At 46.6% G+C, this 24,484-nt stretch overlaps 1 protein-coding gene across 1 annotated transcript in view; it reads right to left on the bottom strand.

Annotated features, from left to right (window-relative positions):
* Positions 1-24,484, bottom strand: part of LOC138789258 (mucin-5AC-like) — a 106,197-nt gene that overhangs the window by 41,425 nt on the left and 40,288 nt on the right. The window contains exons 23-28 of the mRNA XM_069967859.1: positions 23,170-23,349; positions 19,842-20,081; positions 17,056-17,212; positions 8,387-8,515; positions 6,726-6,861; positions 6,506-6,549 (exon numbers count right to left, since the gene is read on the bottom strand). Of these exons, the coding sequence (XP_069823960.1) occupies positions 6,506-6,549; positions 6,726-6,861; positions 8,387-8,515; positions 17,056-17,212; positions 19,842-20,081; positions 23,170-23,349 (886 nt within the window). The remainder of the gene's footprint in view (positions 1-6,505; positions 6,550-6,725; positions 6,862-8,386; positions 8,516-17,055; positions 17,213-19,841; positions 20,082-23,169; positions 23,350-24,484) is intronic.

Below are 24,484 nucleotides of genomic sequence, written 5' to 3'. Positions count from 1 at the left end.
ATAGCAACCCAGACGCTTCTCAGTGCGTCTGTGCTGCTATGATTTCTAATGACCAGGCCCCTGCACTGAGGCAGGGACCTGATCATTTGAATGATCTGTCAGTATAACACTGACAGATCATTCAATATATAATGCATTACAGCACTGATCATGTGCTGTAATGCATTATATATGTAAAAAAGTGAAAGTAAAAAAAACCCCACACTAAACACATACATAATAAAAGAAATAATTAATTACAATAAATAAATGAAATAAATACATCATAAATAAATAAATAAATAATTAATTAAAATAAATAAATATATATAAATTAAATAAATAAATAAATATTCACATTCTCCATCCCCCTTTATAAATGATCCCCTATAAATGAGATACACATATTTGGTATCGCCACGTCCATAATCTATTAACCCGTTACATTAATTATTCCACCCGATTAATGCCATAAAAAAAAAAAAAAAAACTAACAAAAATAAAATTTTTTGTTAATCCGGCCCCCTAAAAAATAAAGGGAAAACCTATCAAAAAGTCACATGTACCCAAAAGGTGTACCACTAAATATGTCAGCTTATGCTGCAAAAAAAAAAGCCCTCACATAACGCCATTGGTGAAAAAATTAAAATATTACCACACTTACAATATGCAAGATGCAAACAGTATTTATAGTATAAATGCCATAAACTATAACAAAAGTTATATAAAATGGATATCGCTGTAATCAAACTGACATGATGAATAACAACAACATGTCATATGTGACGTATAGTAAACGGCGTACAAAAAAATGATGAAAAACAGCTGCTAAGTTGTGTTTTTTTATTTGTACCACCTCATAATAAATTAATTAAAAAATGATGAGGCTGTCACATGTCCCGCCGAATGGTACCGATGGAAACGTCAACTTGTCTTACACAAATATTTGGGCACCACAAGGCCTCTGTAATATGGTATAATGGCTAAAAAAAACCTTGAAATTAAAAAAGACCCCAAAATTCCCCAGGTCTCAGTCTGCAGCCTGTGGTTGAGTCAGGTGACGCACTGCGGCCACATATGGGGGATTTCTAGAAACATTGGAATAAGGGGCATAAATAGTGAGTGGTATTTCTCAGTTAGTATTTGCTGTGTTAGAGGAAAAAATGGATTAAAATGAAATATCTGCCAAAAAAATTAAAATGTAAAATTTCCCCTCCAACTTGCTTAAATTTCTGCAAAACACCTAAAGGGTTAATTTGAATACTTTGAGGGGTGCAGTTTTTACAGTGGAGAGATTTATCGGGGTAACTAACATGCAGGCCCCACAAATCCATTTCAGAACTGAACTGGTCCCTAATGAAATCAGAATTAGAAATTTTCCTGAAAATTTGAAAAATCGCTGCAAAATTTCTAAGCCCTCTAACATCCTAACAAGTAAAAGGACGTTCACCAAATGACGTCACCATAAAGCAGACATGTTGTAGTTGTTGCAGTAATAATTAGTTCATGTGATATGACTATCTTTCTTAGGAAAAGAGAGTTTTGAAAATAAAGAAACATACATTTTTCAAATTTTTGCGCAAATGTTGTGTTCTTTACAAAAAACTACTGAGTATATCAACCAAAGTATACCACTAACATAAATAGGAATATGTCACGAAAAAACAATCTCAGAATAACCACGATAGTTAAAAGCACCGCAGAGTTATAACTACATAAAGAGAGACAGGTCAGATTTCAAAAATAGTCCCTGGTCATTAAGGCCAAAACAGGCTGCGGAGGCAAGGGGTTAACTGCAAAAGTATGTATTCGTTTTAATTAAGCTATTGAACAACACAAATATTTTTTTTAGAATGAAACTTTGTTTTATTAATTAAATATTAACTATTACTGGGATCGGCATTATTGCCTGCAATACCGCGCCCTGTAGTACTGCTTCCCTGCTTTCCCAGATGCATTCCAGAGGTGTTTGCATCACTTTCTAAAGATGTCTTGGACTTGGTGACCTTCGATTCGTCGAATCTTGATTTCCAGGTCCCAAGGATTTTTCTCCCATAGACTATAATAGGATTCAATATTTGATCGAATAGTCGACAACAAACAACGAAAATAACTTTATTAGAACGAAAATATGCTTTATTAATTAAATATTAGCTACTACAGGAAGCTGTATTAATGCCGGCAATTCCTATTGCCGGTAATACAGCTCAATGTACTAATTATTACTTTACTTTAATTCAAACAGCAAATGTTTCTTCTAATGATGCTATTTTTTTTTATCACAATAGCAACATTAGAAGAAACATTTTGATTTATATGTACACTCAGCTGATTAGATAGAAGACATCGGAGGGTGAGTAGAAAGCTCTCCCCCCGCCCTGCACTGCGCCCATCCCAGCAAGAAAGGGGGGTCACTTAACCCCTTCCTTGCTGGTATGGGTGCAGTCTGACATCAGTCAGCCAGATTGTTCAGTATGGAACCCAAAAGGTTAAGGGGGATGCAATGCATCCTCCCTTAACCCCTTGGGTGCCACACTGTAAGCAGCGATCTGTAAAGATGCTGCATACTGTAAGGTGCACAGCACCGCTCACAGTGATGGGTGTTGTGCTCCTGTTTGTGTGTTTTTGTGTGTGTTTCTTCCTTTTTGTTTTTCAGATATCGGTATCCTGTGGATTACGGCAGATTCGATGGACTACGTCGATGACCAGCGGTTGTTGGGGTTTTTTTTTTATAAAATGGTCAATAAGGGGTGTGGGGGTGTTTTTATTTAAATAAAAAATATTTTTCATTTGTGTCTTGTCTTTAGTTCTTTACCATATAGACTTAGTAGTGGAAGCCGTCTAATAGACGGAATTCATTACTTAGTCGGGGCTTAGTGTTAGCCGGTATAAAATGGCTAACACTAACCCCCCCATTATTACCCCAGTACCCAATGCCACCAGGGGTACTGGGAAGAGCCGGGTGCCAGTGGTCCCGGAGCGTCAAAATTGGGACTCCTGGACTGGGCGGCAGCAGGCTGGTAATATTAAGGCTTGGGAGGGCCAAAAACAATGGCCCTTCCCATCCTGATGTTATTAGGCTGCTGTTGCTTGGTTTTTAACCCTGCTGGTTATGAAAATAGGGGGAATCCTATGTGTTTTTTTTTAATTATTTATTTATTAAAAAAAAAAAAACGTGTAGGGTTCCCCCTATCTTCATAACCAGCCGGGTTAAAATCCAAGCAACAACAGCCTAATAACATCAGGGTGGGAAGGGCCATTGTTTTTGCCCTTCCCCAGCCTTAATATTACCAGCCTGCTGCCGCGCAGTCCAGGAGCGCCAACTTTGACGCTCCGGGACCACTGGCACCTGGCTCTTCCCAGAACCCCTGGTGGCATTGGGTACTGGGGTAACAATGGGGGGGGGGGGGGGGGGTTAGTGTTAGACATTTTATACCGGCTAACACATTTTCGTTCTAATACAGAAATTTTCGTTGTTCAATAGCTTAATTAAAACCAATACATACTTTTGCAATTAAATAGACTGTAAAAAAAAAAAAAAAAAAAAAAAAATATATATATATATATATATATATATATATATACACACACATTTATTTCTGTATTTATTTTTTTTATTAACAGTATATTTAATTGCAAAAGCATGGATTCATTTTAATTAAGCTATTGAACAATGAAAATAACTTTTTTAGAACGAAACTTTGTTTTATTAATTTAATATGAACTATTACAGGGATCAGAATTATTGCCGGCAATTGCTAATTGCCGGTAATACCGATCTCTGTAATACTGCTTTCCTGCTTTCCCGGGGAGCATAAACTGTATTAAAACAGCTAAAAAATTGTTTAGCTGTTTTAGTAAAGTTAATTTAGATTCGAATATTCAATCATATATTCGATCGAACTCGAATCTTTCGAATAGTGCAGTATTCGATCGAATAGCTATTTGATTGAATACTATTCGCTTATCTCTACTTAAAAGGCCATAGCACTTGCATTTTCTCCACCTAGAAACCCACATGAGCCCTTATTTTTTGAACTTTGCAATGACATGCTTAATTTTTGCATAAAGTACGCTGCAAAACCAGCAAAAAATTAAATGTGTGGTGAAACTGAAAAAAAAAACAAGCATTTTTTTTAAATTTGGGGAGGTTTTGTGTTAACGTTGTTTGCCCTAGGGTAAAACTGACTTGTTATTTATGTTCCTCAAGTTGTTATGATTACAATAATATGTAATTTGTGTAACTTTTATTTTATTTGATGACTTTAAAAAAAAAAAAAAACCTTTTAAAAAAATATGTTTTTTAAAATCGCTCTATTACCATGCTTATACCGCTTTTATCCTTTAGTCTATGGGGCCGTGTGAGGTGTCATTATTTCCGCCATGATCTGTACTCTCTATTGGTACCTTAATTGTGCATATGCAACTTTTTGATAGCTTTTTATTACAATTTTGCTGCATTTGATGCGACCAAAAATGCACAGCTTTGCACTTTGGAATTTTTTTGCGCTTACGCCATTTACTATGAGGGATCAGGATTAAATAACTTAATAGTTTGGGTGATTACTCACACAGTGATACCAAACATGTTTATTTATTTTTATTTATAAAATGAGTAAAGGGGGGTGATTCAAACTTTTATAAGGGGAGGGTTTTTTTTATTAATCATCTTCTTTTTTTTTTTACACACATACTGGGGGACTTTTAGTATAACTACACTGACCTCTTATTAAGATCTATGCAGTATAGATATAGCAGAAAGCAATAGAATGCTGAGCCGGGATCAGCGCCATCACGGCGCAGACCCCGGCCGAGTAAAGATACGTGGACCACTCCTCCGTGATCACGTCGTGGGGGGGGGGGGGGGGGAAGCAATCCCCCCACTAGACCACCAGGGACCGTAAAAGAAGCTTTTTAAATGCAGCTGTATTTAAAAAGCTAATTAGTGTGCATGGCGATCGGACTGTGCCCACTAATAGCTGCAGTCCCTGGCTGCAAATAGCACCCAGGATCACGGCGGTTCAGAGCTGGGTTGCCGTGCGGCCCCCCTCTGAACACCCTTAACGACGCAAGGGCATACATTTACGGGATTAGCTAACCCTGGTCCACATACAAGGTCTGCGCGCCAACAGACAGAATGCTACACAGTACTCATTCAATACGATCTCAATCAATGCGGCAACAGCCAAGTAACTTTTTGAATGTTGTATATAAATCATTTGCAATATATGCCAACTTATTAATAGCAGCTAACTGCCTGTATAACATCATATAGGAACTATATACAAGCCAATATACAAAACAAGCAGCAAACTATTATACAATAAGAGGCAAAGCAAGGGCCCTGCACCGCAGTAAAATATTACAATAGTGGCTTAGTACACATAAATCCTCTGAGCGGAGCTGCAGGGACATTGTAAGAAACGCCGGACTTCATAAATGTCTCCCATAGTATACACTCTGGCCTGGATCATTAACGGCTGAACAAAAAACCTCTCTTGTCAGTTTTGTGTGGCTGCTATTCCTTGAATAGTGGCTGCACATCCCTGACAGCCATAACAATAGAGTGTGCTGCTCCGGCCGCACTCTCCATTGTGTTCAGTGGTGAATTGGGATGCGCTAACACAGATGCGCCAGCATCCCAATTCAGCACAAATGAAGATCATTCGAACGGATGATCTTCAGTATTAACGGCCGTTCTGTAACTTGGCCAGGTCAAGATGTGTGAAAATGGCCTTAAAGTGCAACTGTTATGAAGACTGCTGCTGGGTCTGAGGTAAATTTCATACTGCTGGAAGAAGTTTGGGTCTCCATGACTATGAAAACAAATGAGACGGTAATGAGTGTGACTCAAATTATATATCATTGGGGGTCGTATGCATTACGATCTTATGCATGGAGACCCAAACTTTCGTCCACAATGTCCAATTCACCACTGATCCGGTAGCAGCTCTCATGACAGGTACACTTTAATCACAGTACTCATAATACTTTTTTTAAGGATTCTGTACTGTTTTCTGCATTTTTTATTCTTATTACTAATAAAATATACCCTCATGATGTATCATGATGTATCACAATTAAAACAATCTAAGGCCATGTTCACACAACACCGATTTGCAACAATGGCCATGATTAAAAGGAAACTTACGTTGTGCTATAGTCTATGGAATCCTGGCTGAAGTGTATACACATAGTATACGCTCCGGCCAGGATTGCTATCGGTCGCACAAGAAACTGACACGTCAGTTTTGTGCGCCCACTATTCATTGAATAGCGGCTGCACATCCCTGACAGGTCACAAAATGAAGTGTGCGGATCCGGCCGCACTCTCCATTGTGTTTAATAGTGAACTGGGATGCGGGCCCACGCGGGTACATCGGCATCCCAATTCAATAGGAATGAAGATCATCTGGCTGGTACTGCAGTACCGGCCGCGATGAACTTCACTGCCGGTGTCATACGATCTGTGAACATCGCCTAACCAGAAATAGAGCATCATGAACTTACAGACAGATGTACATACCGTTGATATCGTAATGACATTTGATTCCATTTATAGCACAAACACTATAAAAAAAACAAAAAACAAAAACATTTAGACTCCTAAAAGACATGTAAAGTAAGTATATTTAACTAGTAAGGACTCTAGAAGTATTCGGTGTATACAGTTCCTAGCCACCCTTATACTATTTGAACCCAATTCAGATAATTTGCATGATAGCTAAAATTATCTTTTTTCTTACCAAGAATGACAGCTACGCTGTACTTTATCCCCATAGTTATAATAGATGCCATGCTCAACACAGCCACAGTTAGCCACACACTTCATAGTATCTTCATTGAAAAAGGGCCTGGATGGTGGGCATTTTGGATAGCAGCCTGTAGTATGAATGGAAGAGATTAGTTGGAAGGGTTTCCCAATAAATACATACATATAATACACTACAGCATATAGATGATCACTGCAACTATGCAGTATAGGAATTGGACCTCCACCAATCGGCAAAATGGTTGCTTCTTCACATGTGCTACATCATTAAACAGATGGATGTTGAAATGCCAGATGAGAAACATCAGAGAACGAACATCCAGCCAATGCTGGTAGAACACATGCTGGAGGTGGCAGTGTTATGGTCTGGGTAGTGTTCTCATGGCATTCTCTGTGTCCACTAAGTATGACTCTATCTTTGCCATTAACGTACACCACACAGGCTGTGTGTCTTCCCTGTGGCAGATAAAGTCTTCCAGCAAGACAAGGTGGCATCTCACCAGGCTTCCAGCATTGGCTGGAAGAACATGACCAAGACATTAAAGTAATGTACTGGCCCAGTAATTTAGCAATCTTAAACCCAATTGAGCAACTGTGGGTCCACCTCAATAGTTGTGTTCGCTTTATGTATCATGCCTGACACACTCTCCAGCAGCTGTTAGATGCACTACAGTCAACGTGGCTCCTCATACCTGTGGCAACTAGAGATGAGCGAACCGGGTTCGGGTTCGAGTCCATCCGAACCCGAACGTTTGGCATTTGATTAGCGGTGGCTGCTGAACTTGGATAAAGCTCTAAGGTTGTCTGGAAAACATGGATACAGCCAATGACTATATCCATGTTTTCCACATAGCCTTAGGGCTTTATCCAACTTCAGCAGCCACCGCTAATCAAACGCCGAACGTTCGGGTTCGGATGGATTTGAACCCGAACCCGGTTCGCTCATCTCTAGTGGCAACCTATCAAGCATACCTTCTTAAATCAATCAAAGCCTATCTAACTGCTGTCCTTGCTGTACAAGATGGCAACTCTACATATTAGCTGGTGGTCATAATAATGTGACTTGACTGTGTGTGTGTGTGTGTGTGTGTGTGTGTGTGTGTGTGTGTGTGTGTGCGTGTATATATCTCGAAAAGAAAAACAAACACAATAACAAAAGCTAAAAGAAAACTATTTTGGCAACCCGGGTAATCAGCAGAGGTCTCTATGCTATTTACGTAAATACTGTAAGGAGATCTGCTGCACAAGGTCTAGGCACAAGGCACAGTATACAGGGGGTTACTGGGCAGTTCTGTCCCCCTGCAGGAGGAAGCTCCGCCTGCACACTGCCCGACAACATACAGAAGAGGAGAGGAGGACTATGTAAAAGTCTCTTTTCCTGTCAATCACCTCCGCAGAGCGATCTGACAGACAGAGAGCCGTCATTAGTCACAGCACGGTTTGAATGTATGGTTTTAAATAATTAGAGTTATAGAGTCATTAGATAGAACATTTTACTTTTGTATATTTCACTAATTTCAACAATCTATAGAGGAAATTAGAGATTTACAACCATCTGATTCTCTTGATTGGAATAAAGTGTTAAAAACTATAGCATAGAGTTCAAAACAGTAAATCTTCCATTTATCTTTTTACCTTCACAGCCTGAAAGTTCATGTAGGCACTCTCCCTTGGGGTTTCTGCAAGTCTTCATACATTTATCACCACAGGGTTTATAATGCCATTCGCACTCTCCAACATCATTATAGTAATCACAGAATATAGCTGTAAAATAATAAAAGGTAGTTAGTATTCACAGAATCAATATTAAAAGGAGAATTCCGTGCAAAACATATTTTTAAATATTTAAAATATATTATTGCCCAACAAAATTTTAAAAATTTTCAATATACATTTATTATGACAAATGCACAATTGCATGAAGTCTTCTACTACTAGCAAGAGTTCACATCAGGTCACACTGTCTAACATTCTGTAGTGCGGGCAGGGCTGTGCAGCGGTAGGGACAGGTGCACGAAGCAGGGTAAACTCTGGTAACAGTTCTGGTGCTGGATGGGAGAGAGACCACCGGGATGATGAGAATAATCATCATCATCATCATCATCCTGGTGGTTTCTCCCCCGTCCAGGGTCGGACTGGGCCACTGGGGAGCCTCCTTGCTGGGCCCTGCCCCTGAGCCAGATAGGGGCCTCCCGTTTAGATGCTGCCTTGTATCGGGAGCTCAAGGGGCCCCCTGCTGGCTCCCACTCTGCTGGGGTGAGTAAAGAACAGCATCAGGGCCAATTCTTTCTGTAAACTAATCATGGGCCCTCCCCTCCTCCTGCTCACCTGGCTCCCTTATATCAGCTCCCAGTTTCGTTCCTGCTCTCTTCCTGCCTGTCACCAGGAAGATGCCAAGAGCAGCAGCAGCAGCAGGGCTCCTCCATCCCCCTCATGTGACTGTCTCCTGTTGCTATGTGTGCAGTTGGTGCACAGGAGGAGGGGGAGAGGCTGCAGGCTGCCGGGCCTGGCTGGGGGAAGAGGAGGTAAAAATGGAGACAAGAAGACTGATGCTTCCTGCCCTCCTTAACATGTGTGTGTGTGTGTGTGTGTGTTAATACTTGTCTATCTTTGTCATCTGTGTGTGTCTGTACATGTGTCATGTGTTTATGCATGTGAGTGATATATATATATGTGTGTGTGTGTGTGTGTGTATGTCTATGTAATGTGCCTATCTGTGTGTGTGTGTGTGTGTGTGTGTGTGTGTGTGCGCATCTATCATGTATATAGTGCATATTATGTAATGTGCTTATCTGTGTGTGTGTGCATCTATCATATTTATAGTGTATATTATGTAATGTGCCTATCTGTGTGTGTGTGTGTGTGTGTATCTATCATGTATATAGTGTATAGGGCACTCCGTCTCTCTCCCCAACGCACGTATGAGTGCCCCAAAATCCACACCAGGCAAGGGGGGCCACCTAGAACAAAAGAAACAGTAAAGGCCTGCAATCAACAGTTAACCAGCCCCCCCCCCCCCCCGGGATTTTTTGGGGCAACACACCACACACCCAGTGCCCACCACAATCACAACAGGCGCACATAAGATCGGAACCTGATGGATTCCCACCTGCTTATACGCCTAATCACCTCCTCTCCTAACCCTTGCCGCACCGATCCGAAACGAATGGCCACAGTAAGACCGCACCTCCAATCCCAAGCAACCGAGGCACTTCCGCAACACCGCTATGAACTGGTAGCGAGACAAAAACGTACCATCCTCGTGGACCAGCAACGGTCCCCGCTCCCCAACAGCCCCACCTCTAAACTGTCGTAAACACAGCACCGGGCAAACCCCCGATCCAGGAACTTCAAACAGCACCACTCGCCTACCCCTCCCTTCCTGATCCGTTTTGGAGCGTCGCAGCCAAAACTCCACCCGATCCCCATATAAATCCACATCCTCGGCCTGTAGCCCTCCAGGCAATCGAACAGCAGGGGACACCAACTCCCCCAATCGGAGAGCCCCGAAAAAGGCCAGAGAAAAGGCCAAGCGGAACAGAGAAGCCTCAATGTTTGAAACACAAACCTCCCCAAAACACACCCCAGCTGGGTCAACAGCCCAAACGACACGGGGCGCCGGCCATCCTCCACCTTCCTGCCCTTTCCGAAAGCCCTTAAGCACCTGACGCACCAGGAAAGTCTTAGTGACCACCTGCGACCCTCGTGCCTTGCACCCAAACGAAACCCCCGCCACCAGGCGATTAATCCGGGCAACTGACCACCCCTCCTCGCTACAGTGCCCCAGCAACGACAGGAACGCTAATTCCTCACCTACTTCCGGACCCATACTCAACCTCCACGATTCCCAGTGTTCCCATGCCGCTTGGTACGCCACCCAGGTGCCAGGAGCCAGCGATTTCCGAATCAACTGCTGCGCTTCCCGAAAGGAAGATCCCAAAGGTCCGCCGGACACCGCTCTCCCTCCGCTTCCGCCTCTGGAGCCAAATCCCGAAAACGCTGCCAAGCGCTGCCACTGCGAACGAGAAATGGCGTCAGCTATGCAATTCTGAACCCCCGGGACATGTACCGCCACCACCCAAGCATTCAGAGCTAAGCACCTAAGGACCAAATACTGAACCAACCGCACCACCGGGGGTGAGGATGCTGATAAAGTATTGATCGCCGTCACCACTCCCAAATTATCGCAGTGGAAGCGCACCTTACGATTCCTGAACCTGTCCCCCCACATGGCCACAGCCACAACTATGGGGAACAGCTCGAGTAAAGCAAGATTTTTTACATGCCCCGCCTCTCTCCAAGCCGCCGGCCAGGACTCCGCACACCATCGCCCTTGCCAGAATATCCCGAATCCGACCCCCCCAGCAGCGTTGAACAGTTCAAAATCAGCTGCGTCCATCACTTGGCCCAGCATCAATGATCGCCCATTAAACGATTCCAAGAATGAAGACCAGACCTCCAAGTCATCCCTCAACTCGGCCTTCAACCGCACAAAGTGATGGGGGGCCTTCACCCCCGCCGTGGCCTGAGCCAAGCGTCTGCAAAAAATCCGCCCCATGGGCATGATACTGCAGGCGAAGTTGAGCTTCCCCAACAACTACTGCAGATCCCGTAACGTAACCTTTCGAGCCCCTTTGACCCGAGCCACAACCGACTTAAGGTCGGCCAGCTTCTCCTCCGGCAGGCGGCATTCCATCCTAACCGTGTCCAGAACAATTCCCAAGAAACTCAGGGACGAAGTTGGTCCCTCCGTCTTATCATGAGCCAATGGAACGCCAAAGCGCTCCATCACCCGATGCAGAGAATGCAACAACATGGTGCATTGCCTCAACCCAGCCGGCCCCACACACAAAAAATCATCCAGGTAATGGATGACAGAGGTGCACCCTGTCGTGTCGCGCACCACCCACTCCAAGAATGTGCTAAACGCCTCAAAGTACGAGCACGACAGGGAGCACCCCATAGGCAGGCAATGGTCAACGTAATACTCCCCGTCCAAAAAACACCCCAACAAATACAAACTGTCCGCATGCACAGGAAGCAGCCGGAAGGCTGATTCAATATCTGTCTTGGCCAACAGCGCGCCCGGCCCAAAAACCTTGACCCACCGCCTCATCGAAGGACGTGTAGTGCACCGAACACAGGTCCAGGTCAATACCGTCATTCACCGAACCACCCCGCGGAAAAGACAGATGGTGATAGGCACGACCCCCAGCGGCGAAACGTGCAACCCCCCAACCGGCGGTGATAAAAAGGGGCCCGCCATCCTGCCCAAAGCGACTTCCTTAGCCAGCTTCTCTGCAACCACCGTGGGATGCTCCAAAGCCGATCGCAGGTTCCTCCGCCCCACGGCCCTCGCCGAAGGCACCGACAGAATAACAAACCCCTCCCGAAAACCCAACTCTAACAACCGCGCCGCCTCCCTGTCAGGGTACCTACTTAGAAAGGGAACCATTGCGTCCACCCGCACCGGCGTCACTCCCTTTTCCAGCAGCATCGCCCCCAGCCCGGGATCTACCCCCCCGAAAACACCGCGCGGCCCCGGGGCCCCCCCCCCCCCCCGCACACTGAACATTCATGACGGAACTTACATTTGGCTCCAAACTTACAGTTTCCGTCATTGTACTGGAAGCACAGCCCTCGTTGTATGGCCGCCGAGTGCCCCGGCTGACTGGGGCCCCCGGCGTCCGACTGAAAGGACTGCCCCCCAAACCCAGACCGAGCCTGAGCCGTGACCCGCAGCCACAGCCCAATATCCTTGTGATCCCATCGGATACTGGGCCGCACCGCCTTCCTCTGCCTGAACTGCTCGTCGTACCGCAGCCAGGCCTGCCCCCCATACACGCGGTACGCCTCCCCGATTGCATCCATATAGCAAAACAGCGCCGAGCAGTTTTCCGGCGCCCGCTCCCCAATCACCCCTGCCAAAATCGCAAACGCCTGCAACCAATTGGCAAAAGTTCGCGGAATCAGCTTGTACCTCCTCTTCTCCTCCTTCTCAGTTTTCTCATCAATCTTTTTTGACTTATCTAGATTGAACTTCTCAAGTGGAAGGAGCGAGAATATTTCCACATACTCGCCCTTCCAGATCTGCTCCTTCACCTCCGGCTTCAGGTGGGCACCCAAGGGACCCTCATAGCATACATATACTTCCGCCCTTGCAGCGTCATCAAGCCGCACCACCTCCCCATCACCCCCCGCAGAAGGCCCCTGCGTTTGCACCGACACGGACACCCCTGACCCCGACACCCCTGCAGCCTCTGACCCTGCAGCACCCCCAACCGGACCCTCCACAGTTTGTCCTGTGCTTACCCAAGCCGATACCGGTGACGACACCACCGCTCCGGTCCCCCCTCTACCCTCTGCTGACACCCGATTCTCCAGCCCCTCTAACAGGTGCCGCAATCCCTGTACCAGGTCCCCAAAGCTCCCTCTGGCTCCCCCCGCACTCATAGGCACGCTCCCCCCAGACATGCCCCCCACAGTATGTAAAGAGGGTGACTCACCTGGCTGCCTGGGCGCTGTGAACCAACAGCCGAAGGTCCTGCGTCCTGATGAGACCCGTCTGCGCTGATCCCAGGAAACGGTGCCGCCAGCGGATCTCGCGACTCTCGGCGGGCTTCTACTTCCGGGTTAGCGCCGAAACTGACGTCACCGCGGCGCCGGACGTCACCCTCTGCCGGCCCGCGTCCTCCATCATGCGACTCCACCGGGGAAACGAGTGCGGGGCCAGCACCCAGCTGCCCGCTCACACGCCGGAGAGACGACCCGGTCCCGGGTCTCCGCACTTCTGCCCTGGGGGAACGCCTGACAAGATGCCGGGCTGACTCACCGGCACGCCTCCTCGGCGAGTCAGCCGCTTCTGGTCCCGCCTCCAACGCCGGCTCAACTGTAGGAAGGGGAGGGGACTCCTCCCCCCGTTGCAGGCCACGCCTACCAGCGGGATTCCTCCCGGTCCGGGACCTACGACTGCCAGCTGAATTCCCCGTGGTCCGGACCGGAGGGGCCCTAGAGGGGCTCCCTACCCGGCGTCTGGCCCGAGGGGTCTCATCGGGGATAAGGCGCGCCGGAGGCCGAGACCTCCGCGGCTGGCGTAACTGTGAGGAAGGCCCTGCGGTGACCTCCTCAGACCCCTGCAGCACGGTGCGAAAGTGATCGTGCAGCCACTGCGGCCCCCGCACATCAGCCGCCCTCCTCAACTCCTCCAAAATAGCCTCCACAGACTCCATGACAGGTAAGCCAGTAACACAAGATTGTTAGCTCCTTTCACTCCGGCAGTAAAACTGGCTATGCCCTCCCCTAACCCCTTTTCCCCTTAAATACTGCCTTCCCCCGCCCCTAGCAACCTACCTAGCACCCAATCCCCTACCTGCCATACCCCCTAGCCCCCCAATCCCTTAGCCCCTATACCCTATCTTGCCCCCACCCCTCTCCGCCCCCACCCTTCTTCCCTACACCTCCCACCTCCCCCTCCAACGTTAGTAACCCCCCCCCTCCCCCCTTAACTGAACTCTACCTCCTTCTCTCTGTCCCCCCAAAGTCCAGTCATGCAGGCCTCCCCTAAGCTGCGCCCCCAGTCCGGCCTGTACTGTATCAGTGAAAGGTAGGATTATGCCCCCCTCATCTGACTGCACCTCCTCCGGAGCTGCAGCAGAAGTATCAGTGATAGGTAGGATTATGCACCCCTCACCAGACTGCACCTCCTCCAGAGCAGCAGCAGCAGTATCAGTGATAGGTGGGATTATGCCCCCCTCATCTGACTGCACCCCCTCCGGAGAAGCAACAGCAGTATCAGTGATAGGTAGGATTATGCACCCCTCACCAGACTGCACCCCCTCCGGAGCAGCAGCAGCAGTATCAGTGATAGGTAGGATTATGCCCCCCTCATCTGACTGCACCCCCTCCGGAGCAGCAGCAGCAGTATCAGTGATAGGTAGGATTATGCACCCCTCACCAGACTGCACCCCCTCCGGAGCAGCAGCAGTATCAGTGATAGGTAGGATTATGCACCCCTCACCAGACTGCACCCCCTCCAGAGCAGCAGCAGCAGTATCAGTGATAGGTAATATTATGCCCCCCTCATCTGACTGCACCCCCTCCGGACTTGCAGTAGCAGTATCAGTGATAGGTAGGATTATGCACCCCTTATCTGACTGCACCCCCTCCGGAGCAGCAGCAGTATCAGTGAAAGGTAGGATTATGCACCCCTCATCTGTCTGTACCCCCTCCGGAGCAGCAGCAGAGGCAGCACTAAAGTAGAAAAAAATATTGTGATTTTATTCACACCCTCTAGCGGGATGTTTCGTTTTAGCCCTGAGAAAGCCTAAAGTTAAGCCTAAACATCGCACAAGAGGGAGTTAATAAAGTCACAAGATTTTTTTCTACTTTGGTGCTGTCTCCGCTGCTGAATTATTGTACCAAGTTTCCTGGTTCCGTTGAAAGGGCTGCAAGCGGCATCAAGGTGTATAAACCACCGCTAAAGTGACTGGCGGTGTTGGGCTTGTAGCATGACCAGCAAAGGTGAGCAGCAAGTTCAGCCACTTGCACATATTTGTTCTGCAGTAATACACCATGTGCGCCGTATAGTGTGTTCCCTCTCTTCTCCTGGTACATGTATAAAATGGCAGATTACATCTTAAGACCATGTTCACACAACGTATGTTTTGCATAAACATGCAAAACAAGCTCTCTGCTGCCACCTCTGTCCATGTCAGCAAATGTCCAGAGCAGGAAAGGTTTTGTATGGGGATTTGCTGCTGTTCTGGACAGTTACTGACATGGACAGAGGTGGCAGCAGAGAGCACTTTGTCAGACTAAAAAGAATACACTACTTCCTGCAGAACATACAGCAGCTGATACGTACTGAAAAAGACTGAAGATTTTTAATTAGAAATAATTTACTGATCTGTAACTTCTGACATCAGATTTTAAAATAATTTTTTTATTTTTTACCGGAGTATCCCTTTAACGCTTTAATGACCCCTGATGCCTTTCCTGACGGTCCTTTAAAGACTTATTCTAGCCTAGATGGTCATTTTTTCCCTTCATCTTCTGAGTCTGTGTTCACACATGATATTTTGTATGTGTTTTTACAGTAATATTGTTCAATTTCATTGAAGTTTCTACATAAATGATGCTGTTTTACCACAACTGCGTTGCTGGTCACATACACAGCTCTATGCAAAGTCACTGTACTAACGTAAAAGGTTTGGCACTGATTATGTCTTTGTATGTTGGGTGGGCCCCAAGAATCCGTGGGCCTAGGTAGCCCAGTCCGACACTGAACTCGTTGCTGCACCGGACCTGTCATTATCTGTATTGTGCGACAGTGTCGGCGGTGGTGTGGAATTACAAACTAAATGGTGCTGCAGAAAATAAGAGCTTATATAGGGCTGTAGGTGATCAAATGAAAGTGCTGTGGCCATTTAAACACAAGGTTAAAAAAGAAGTTTAAAAGCAAAAATAGTACATAGCCATTAAAAAATATATGAAGGACTTAAAGGGGTACTCCAGCGTGGGGGCTATTTTTGGATCTGGCTGTACCGCAGCGCTCCGGTCCCTGATTCCCGGCCGCTTCCTGGTGTCTGACGCGGGCTCAAGACTTGACGTCTCAAGTCTGCTCAGCCAGTCAGTGACAGAGGCGGGATCTGAGCGGACTTAAAACGGATCCCGCCACTGTCACTGACTGGCTGAGTGGACTTGAGAGGTTACGTCTAGAGGCCGCGTCAAACACCAGGAAGTGCCCGGGAATTGGGGACCGGAGCGCCGCGATGCGGGACCCGCCGCTGGGACCGGGGAGGTGAGTGGACGTCTTTTCTCTCAGCCACCTCCTCCCTGGCCAGATCCAAAAATAGCCCCCACGCTGGAGTACCCCTTTAAAAAGAAACTGTATGCCCCTATAGTGCACAGGGCACTGAGAATGAAGGTAACTTTATTACTTTGATCCTCAGCACAGTTTTCGGGATATTACTGGGTTATTTGGAGTTAATTAGGTGTTTTGGTGCATGTGGGCGGGGCTACCAGCCTCAGTGCATCAATCCCCCCAGCCTCTCTTCCCTCCTAAAGAATATTAGCAGAGCAGTGCACCTCTCCAATATTCATTAGGAGTGATCAGTCAGCTGGGCAGATTGGTGCATTCAGTGCACCAAAAAGCCTCATTAGAATACCCCTACAAATATACCGAAAATAGCACTGAGGACCAAGGTAAGAAAATTACCTTCATCCTTAGCTCCCCATGCACTATGTTGATAGTTTCCCTTTAACACAATTACGTAGATTATAATGTGAATAGTTTTCAGACTCACGGCATATAGTTGGTGTTCTCCAATGTACACATATTCCATTTTCACTGCAAGCTTGAGCGTATAATGCGACAGTGGTACAAAAGCATTCACAATCCCCACCCGTATCACAGGCACACGAGTCCCTGATGCAAGACTCATAATATTTGCTGGGATCAACCTGTTGATGGAGATACAGTTTAATATGGCTGACAAGCAATTGCAAGACTTAAGACCCTATAATTACAAACGGTTTTCGGCCCTACTCGGCTGGTTAACAGCCATTACGGCCTATAATTGCTTGGTGTAGTAGTTATGGTTAAAAGGCTAGGATCAACCGACATACATAATGTTGGCTGATCCTTGTTTTTGAATATGTTTTCAACAATAACAATGGTCTGCTGGCCATCGCTCCGCGTAATAGGAGCGACGGCAGCAGAATGCTTTAGATCGTCTGGGGAGCCCCTCCTCGCCCCCCCCCCCCCTCACCTGCTCGCTTTCGGCGCGTGTAACAGTGCGGAGAGCAAGGTGCAAGCGAGTGCTGATCTGACAGGTTGGCACTTGCTTGCTCCTGTTTACTCGCTTTACTCACACCTTGCTTTTTTATGCACTTTTTTTTAAACTATAACATCCATACAATTTATTAATGTATATTTACACTCATTAGATTTGTTGCAGAAATTTCTGAGGCTTTCCCATGCATATGAACGGGCTTACTAAAAACTGTTCTTATGTCACAAACAGGGCCGCCATCAGAAATTTTGGGGCCCCATACACCTTAAAGGACACCTGTCACCCCCCCGTGCCAGGGTGACAGGCTCCCGACCCCCTGTTAGATCCCCCTAATCTCACGTGATCCCGCCGGGTCCTGCTTCCTGAGTCGGTCGGGTCACAAAGACTTCAGCGCCCGAAGCCCGGCGCGCGCACTGACAGCAGAGTCAGACGCCCATATGAATGGGGAGTCCGATGCTCCGTCATTCTCTATGGGCATCGGACTCGCCGGGCTTCGGGCGCTGAAGTCTCGCTGAAGGGCGCTGAGGTTCTGCAGCAGCTGAGGTGTAGTATGATGAGGTTCTGCAGCAGCTGTGATATGTGCTGGAACATACAATTACAGCTAAAATATAATGTCAGGTTCTTTATAAAGTAAGAGGCTGTACTGATGAACGGTGCTACACCGACATCATAATACACATGAAACCTCATAATACACATCTCAGCTGCTGCAGAACCTCTTCATATGCCTTAGCTGCTGCAGAACCTCATCATACACCTCAGCTGCTGCAGAACCTCGTCATACACCTCAGCTGCTGCAAAACCTCATTGTATACCTCAGCCTCTGCAGAACCTCATCCTACATCTCAGCTGCTGCAGAAGCTCATCATACACCTTAGCCGCTGCAGAACCTCATCCTACACCTCAGCTGCTGCAGAACCTCATCATACACGTCAGCCGCTGCAGAACCTCATCATACACCTTAGCTGCTGCACAACCTCATACTACACCTCAGCTGCTGTAGAACCTCATCATACACCTCAGCTTCTGCAGAACCTCATACTACACCCCAGCTGCTGCAGAACCTCATCCTACACCTCAGCTGCTGCAGAACCTCATAATACAAAAGGTAGGTGACCAGATGATTGGTAAAGCAGAAGTAAAGGTACTCCAGTGACACTATAATACAAAGCTTACATAACAGATCATGTTCCCTACACATTGTACAAACAATGTTCCCAGGGGTCGGGTCATGCCCAAAAGCAAATTCTAAAGGATTTCTAATGATATGATGTGAGCCCTCGGCTTGGGCTGGTGATAGCTGCTCATGATAATGCTGAAGCATTGCATTGCTATTACATGGAAATCCCAGAGGTGTCTGACCTGTCTTAGACAAAAATTGTCAGATTTGTCCATAGCAACCAATCCCATCTATAAGTTGTAGCTATGGGCGAATCAGACTATTGTTGTCAGAGTAGATAAACCTGGGCCTTCTGATTACTAGGATCCATCTATGCAGAGGTATAACCTGATGCTCCCAGGCATGAATGCAAAATCTGTAACAGCCCATAGTGAAGAAGGGAGACCCTGGAGAAAACCAGTAGAAGTCCTGGGCACTGTGTGGCTTCAAGAGGCTTTTAGGGTATGTTCACACCTACCGGATCCACAGCGGATTTGATGCTGCGAGTTAGCATCAAAATCCTCTGCGGATCCAGTACTGTGAATTTGAATGGGTCTGCTGCGTGTATGGGACCCGGCCCCTTTAACCCCTGTGCCGCAGGCCAAAAGCCAGATTTTCTACACAAAGCCCGTCTCTGAGCCCCTCCCCCTCCTCTGTCCCGACAGGGAGAAAGCAGCCAGAGAAGCTAGTGAGGAGGGTGGGGGAGGGGCCCGGGGAGGAGTGAGAAGGGAGAAGGAAACAGCAGTGACCTATCAGGAGCTTCAGCGGGCCCCCTGAGTTCTAGTTTGGGCTGCAGTGGCTGCTGAACTTGGATAAAGCTCTAAGGTTGTCTGGAAAACATGGATACAGCTAATGACTATATCCATGTTTTCCACATAGCTTTAGGGCTTTATCCAACTTCAGCAGCCACCGCTAATCAAATGCCGAAAGTTCGGGTTCGGATCGACTCGAGCATGCTCAAGGTTCGCTCATCTCTAATAATTAACCTAATTTTCAATTGCTATTAATTAAAAGATGTAGTGGAAGATGGCAATGTTCCCAAGAGTGTCTGGTCACTGAAACACTAATGTAGTACTGAGTTCTTTTAAGGCTAGGTTCACATTTCCGCATTTCCAGCCTAAAATGAAGGAGAATTTACCTGAGAATGGCAAGATTTAAAGACATCACTGGTAATGATTGAACACTGTTTCAGTGCCCATGCTTTTCTGTATGGGTTCTTGGCACAAGGATCTAAGATGACGTTCACATCTGGACATTTGGGGTCAGTTTCCCAGCTGTTACCAAATTCCATCAAGTTTTCCACTACTGAGCCACTTCTAGTGGTAAAATCATTGTTTGCATTACCATCATAGTTACCACAAAGGCCGCAGACGTTTCTCTTCAGGGAATGCAAAAATGGAAAAAGAAAGGAAAGAAAATTTAATGTGAGGTAGAATATTCCTATTTTAACAATAAACATAAATAAATTATTTGAAAACTCTGTAATTTAAAGGGGTTTTGTGGTTTGAAATGATGGACGGCCTATTGTGAAAATTGGCCATCAATCGTTGATTGATGAGGTGCTGACAACTGGTACTACTGCTAATCAGCAGTTCGATGTCCACACTACATAGTTAACAAGGCCAGAAACAGGATCTTGGCCGGATCTTGTTACTGCAGCTCAAGTCTTATGGTGTAGTGGTGTTGCAGTTACCTAGCACCAATTCTACACAACGAACGTAGTTAACCGCCTCCAGCTTGTTCATTGTGTAGTGCTGGCAACACAGCTGTGCTCAACAGCTGATTGGCTGGGGTGTGTGTAAGCACACAGCTGACCAACAACTGTTTGCCTATTCTGAGGATAGGACCCTTAAAGTTACTCTGTACCCACAATCTGTCCCCCCCCAAACCACTTGTACCTTCGGATAGCTGCTTTTAATCCAAGGTTTGTCCTGGGGTCTGTTTGGCAGGTGATGCAGTAATTGTCCTAAAAAACAACTTTTAAACTTGAAGCCCTGTGTCAAATTGGCGTGTCCTAGAGTACTCATGCCCTGGCCTGCACCGCCTCGCCGTCCCTCCTCCCCACCCTCTTCACCATAAGGAACGCCCCAGGCAGGATTTCCTATTCTCCAGGATTCTCCTATTCATCACCTGAGTAACCATTGCACAGGTGCCTTAATGATCCAAAACATGTGCAGTAGTCACTCAGGTGATGAATAGGAGAATCCTGGAGAAGCAGTGGGCATTCCTAATGATGATGAGGCCAGGGAGGAGGGACAGAGCGGAGGTGCAAGCCTAGAGCATAGACACTCTAAGCCACACCTATTTGACTGCAAGTTTAAAAGTTGTTTTAGGACAATAACTGCATCACCTGCCGAACGGACCCCAGGACAGATCTTGGATTAAAAGAAGCTATCCAATGGTACAAGCGGCTTGGCGGGGAGAGATTGTGGGTACAGAGTCACTTTAATCATTTCAGTTCAGAAAACCCCTTTTTACATTTAGGGTACAAACACACAGGCCGGATACACAGCGGATTTCTCACTGCAAATTTTCAGCTAAATCTGCTGCAGATCCCTTGCCTGTAGTTTCTATGAGAAGACATACTTGCAGCAGGATTGACATCCCGCCGTGCATATGTAAGGAGACCTTCCCGTTAACCCCCGCCGGCCGGCATATTGTACCTGGTCCATGCTTCAGCTTGCTTCGAGGGTTCCCAGCTGGACGTCCTGGTCAGCCAAAGCCGAAGCATGGACCAGGTACAGTATGCTCAGGCCGGCGGGGGTTAACGGGAAGGTTTCCTTACATATTCACAGCGGGATGTCAATCCTGCTGCAAGTATCGTATTTTTCGCTTTATAAGACGCACTTTTTTTCCTCCCAAAGTGGGAGGAAAAACTAAGTGCGTCCTATAAAGTGAAGACAGCTCCCAAGCAGTGCCGAGCACCGCATGGAAGCCGACCTGCCCCTGTATTGATCCTCTCCGCCGGCCCAGCCTGCCCCTTCTATCCCCGCTCAGCTGAGCCGATCAGAAGCCCGGAAAAGTGCAATGAGCAGCACTTTCCTGGGCTCCTGATCAGCTAAGCGGCGATGGAGGGGGCCGGCTGGGCGGGCGGAGGAGATCGCTGTCCTACTCACCTGTCCGCCAGCCCCAGCAGCTCCTCTCCCGACACTCTGGCCTCCCGTCATCCTCCAGGCACAGGCAGCGGGGTACAGAGAAGCTGCCTGTGTCCCGGAAGTGTTCTGCAGCTGCAGTCTCTCTGTCCCTCGCTGCCTGTGCTGGAGGATGACGGGAGACCGGAGTGTCGGGAGAGGAGCTGCTGGGGCCGGTGGACAGGTGAGTAGCCTGTTTGTTGTTTTTCTGGTCGCAGGGGGGATTGGCTACTATGGGGGGCATTGTATGGGGGCATTGGCTACTATATAGGGGCACTGGCTACTATATGGGGGCACTGTATGGGGGTATTGGCTACCATGGGGGGCATTGTATGGGGGCATTGGCTACTATAGGGGGGCACTGGCTACTATATGGGGGCACTGTATGGGGGCATTGGCTACTATATGGGGGCACTGGCTACTATATGGGGGCACTGTATGGGGGCATTGGCTACCATGGGGGGCATTGTATGGGGGCATTGGCTACTATATGGGGGCACTGGCTACTATATGGGGGCACTGTATGGGGGCATTGGCTACTATATGGGGGCACTGTATGGAGGCATTGGCTACTATATGGGGGCACTGTATGGGGGCATTGGCTACTATATGGGGGCACTGTATGGGGGCATTGGCTACTATATGGGGGCACTGTATGGGAGCATTGGCTACTATATGGGGGCACTGTATGGGGGCATTGGCTACTATATGGTGGCACTGTATGGGGGCATTGGCTACTATATGGGGGCACTGTATGGGGGCATTGGCTACTATGTGGGGCACTATATGGGGGAATTGGCTACTATGTGGGGCACTATATGGGGTGATTGGCACCGATCACTCTGCTGCTATCTCCAAACTGTGACAATGAGCTAAATATTTTTTTTTCTATTTCCCCCCCCTAAAATCAGGGGTGCGTCTTATCAAAAGGTGTGTCCTATAAAGCGAAAAATACGGTATGTCTTCTCATAGAAACTACAGGCAAGGGATTTTGCTGGAAATTTGCAGCGAGAAATCCACTGCGGATCCGGCCTGTGTGTTTGTACCCTTAAGCAGGATCCCATGTTGTGAAAAGTGTAGCTGACCATGTTGTTCAATAAAGATATTCTGAAATACTGTATGTTAGCCAAACATATGTCAAGGGGACTCTTTTTTTTATGTCTATAGGCACAGAGCCTGAGCAGTCAGAAAATAAATATGAACTGTAAAGCAGGATATCATCAATTAAAATACAGAATAGAGAAAATAATATAACCTGATTTAGGAATTCCACTTTAAATGTTTTTTTTTCAGGAGTCGTCAATAAATTGAACAAAAATAATGAAACTATCTTACCTGAAAATGTGGAGCAAGCTTCAAATGGACAGTTGTCCTCGTGTCCCACATGAGGTAGACCCCATTTTCACTTTTAATAATAATATACATGCCTCTTCGGATAACTTCATATGGAATTTTATTGTATTCATCCCTCTTCAACACTTCAATCTTTTCTTCCTCAAGTCGAAGCTCTTCATCCTTTGGATCACATATATTTAGATGTGAGACTATCTATGGCATTCAGTATTACCTACTCCAAAGTGGTTTAACAAGGGGGAGAACCTTAAAAAACAGCAGGTGGATGGGCATTGGGGGCCCATGTTTTTGCTATTGATTGTACCCCAAAAAACTTTCAGTTTCAACTCAACATGTAATAAAATGTATTGTAAAATGGATTTATTCTTATGCTTTAAACACAGTGAACAAATCTGAAAAATATTATTTTACTCTTGCATTGTACCTGTAATGGTGCAAAAAAAAGACACAGCCCTTTAAAGGGAATCTGTCAGCTCCCGGGCCCTATCTAAGGTGCTGACAGTGTGCTGTAGCTGGCAGTTCCCTAATAAACATGGTGCTTTTTTTGTAATTTTCAAGTCTCCTACTGTACTGAAGAGGCAAAGAGAAGTTGGTTGTGGCACACCTCTCCACTCCTCTTCATGAATAATCAATGCTGCCCTCCTCTTGCTTGCTCAGCTGTCAGTCAGTGTCTCTGATTGCAGATCAGTCCTCTGTAGGCAGTTTATGTCTAAGGGTACAAACACACACGGCTTATACGCTGCGTATTTACTGCTGCGATACGCAGCAGATACGCAGCAGATTAGATCTAAATAACTGTACACAGTATCAAATCTGCTGCGTATCTGCTGCGTATCTGCTGTGTGTGTTTGTACCCTAAAAGAAATTATCAGATATAGCTGAAGCTGTGGTCTAGGGCTAACTCTCCTGTCTAGAGCCCTGCCAGCAGTTCAAATCCCCTGATGCAAATGAAATATTGGTCTTTATGTATGTTTTCCTCAATATTGTATCATTTGTAAGGCTATGTTCGCCCACAGCATTTTTGCTCAGTATTTTGGTCAGTATTTTGCAACCAAAACCAGAAGTGGATTGAAAACACAGAAAGTCTATGTTCACACTGTTGAAATTGAGTGGATGGCTGCTATTTAATGGCAAATAATAACTGTTATTTTAAAACAACGTCCGATATTTGCCATTAAATGATGGCCATTTGCTCAATTTTAACAGTGTTAGAACATAGCCTTTCTGTGTTCTCAACCCACTCCTGGTTTTGGTTGCAAAAATGCTGTGTGTGAACATAGCCTTAAAAATGATACAA

This window comes from Dendropsophus ebraccatus, chromosome 4, assembly GCF_027789765.1.
Source record: "Dendropsophus ebraccatus isolate aDenEbr1 chromosome 4, aDenEbr1.pat, whole genome shotgun sequence".
NCBI lineage: Eukaryota > Metazoa > Chordata > Amphibia > Anura > Hylidae > Dendropsophus > Dendropsophus ebraccatus.
The sequence above is the reverse complement of the archived record's forward strand: the minus strand, read 5'-3'. Positions and strand labels throughout refer to the sequence as shown.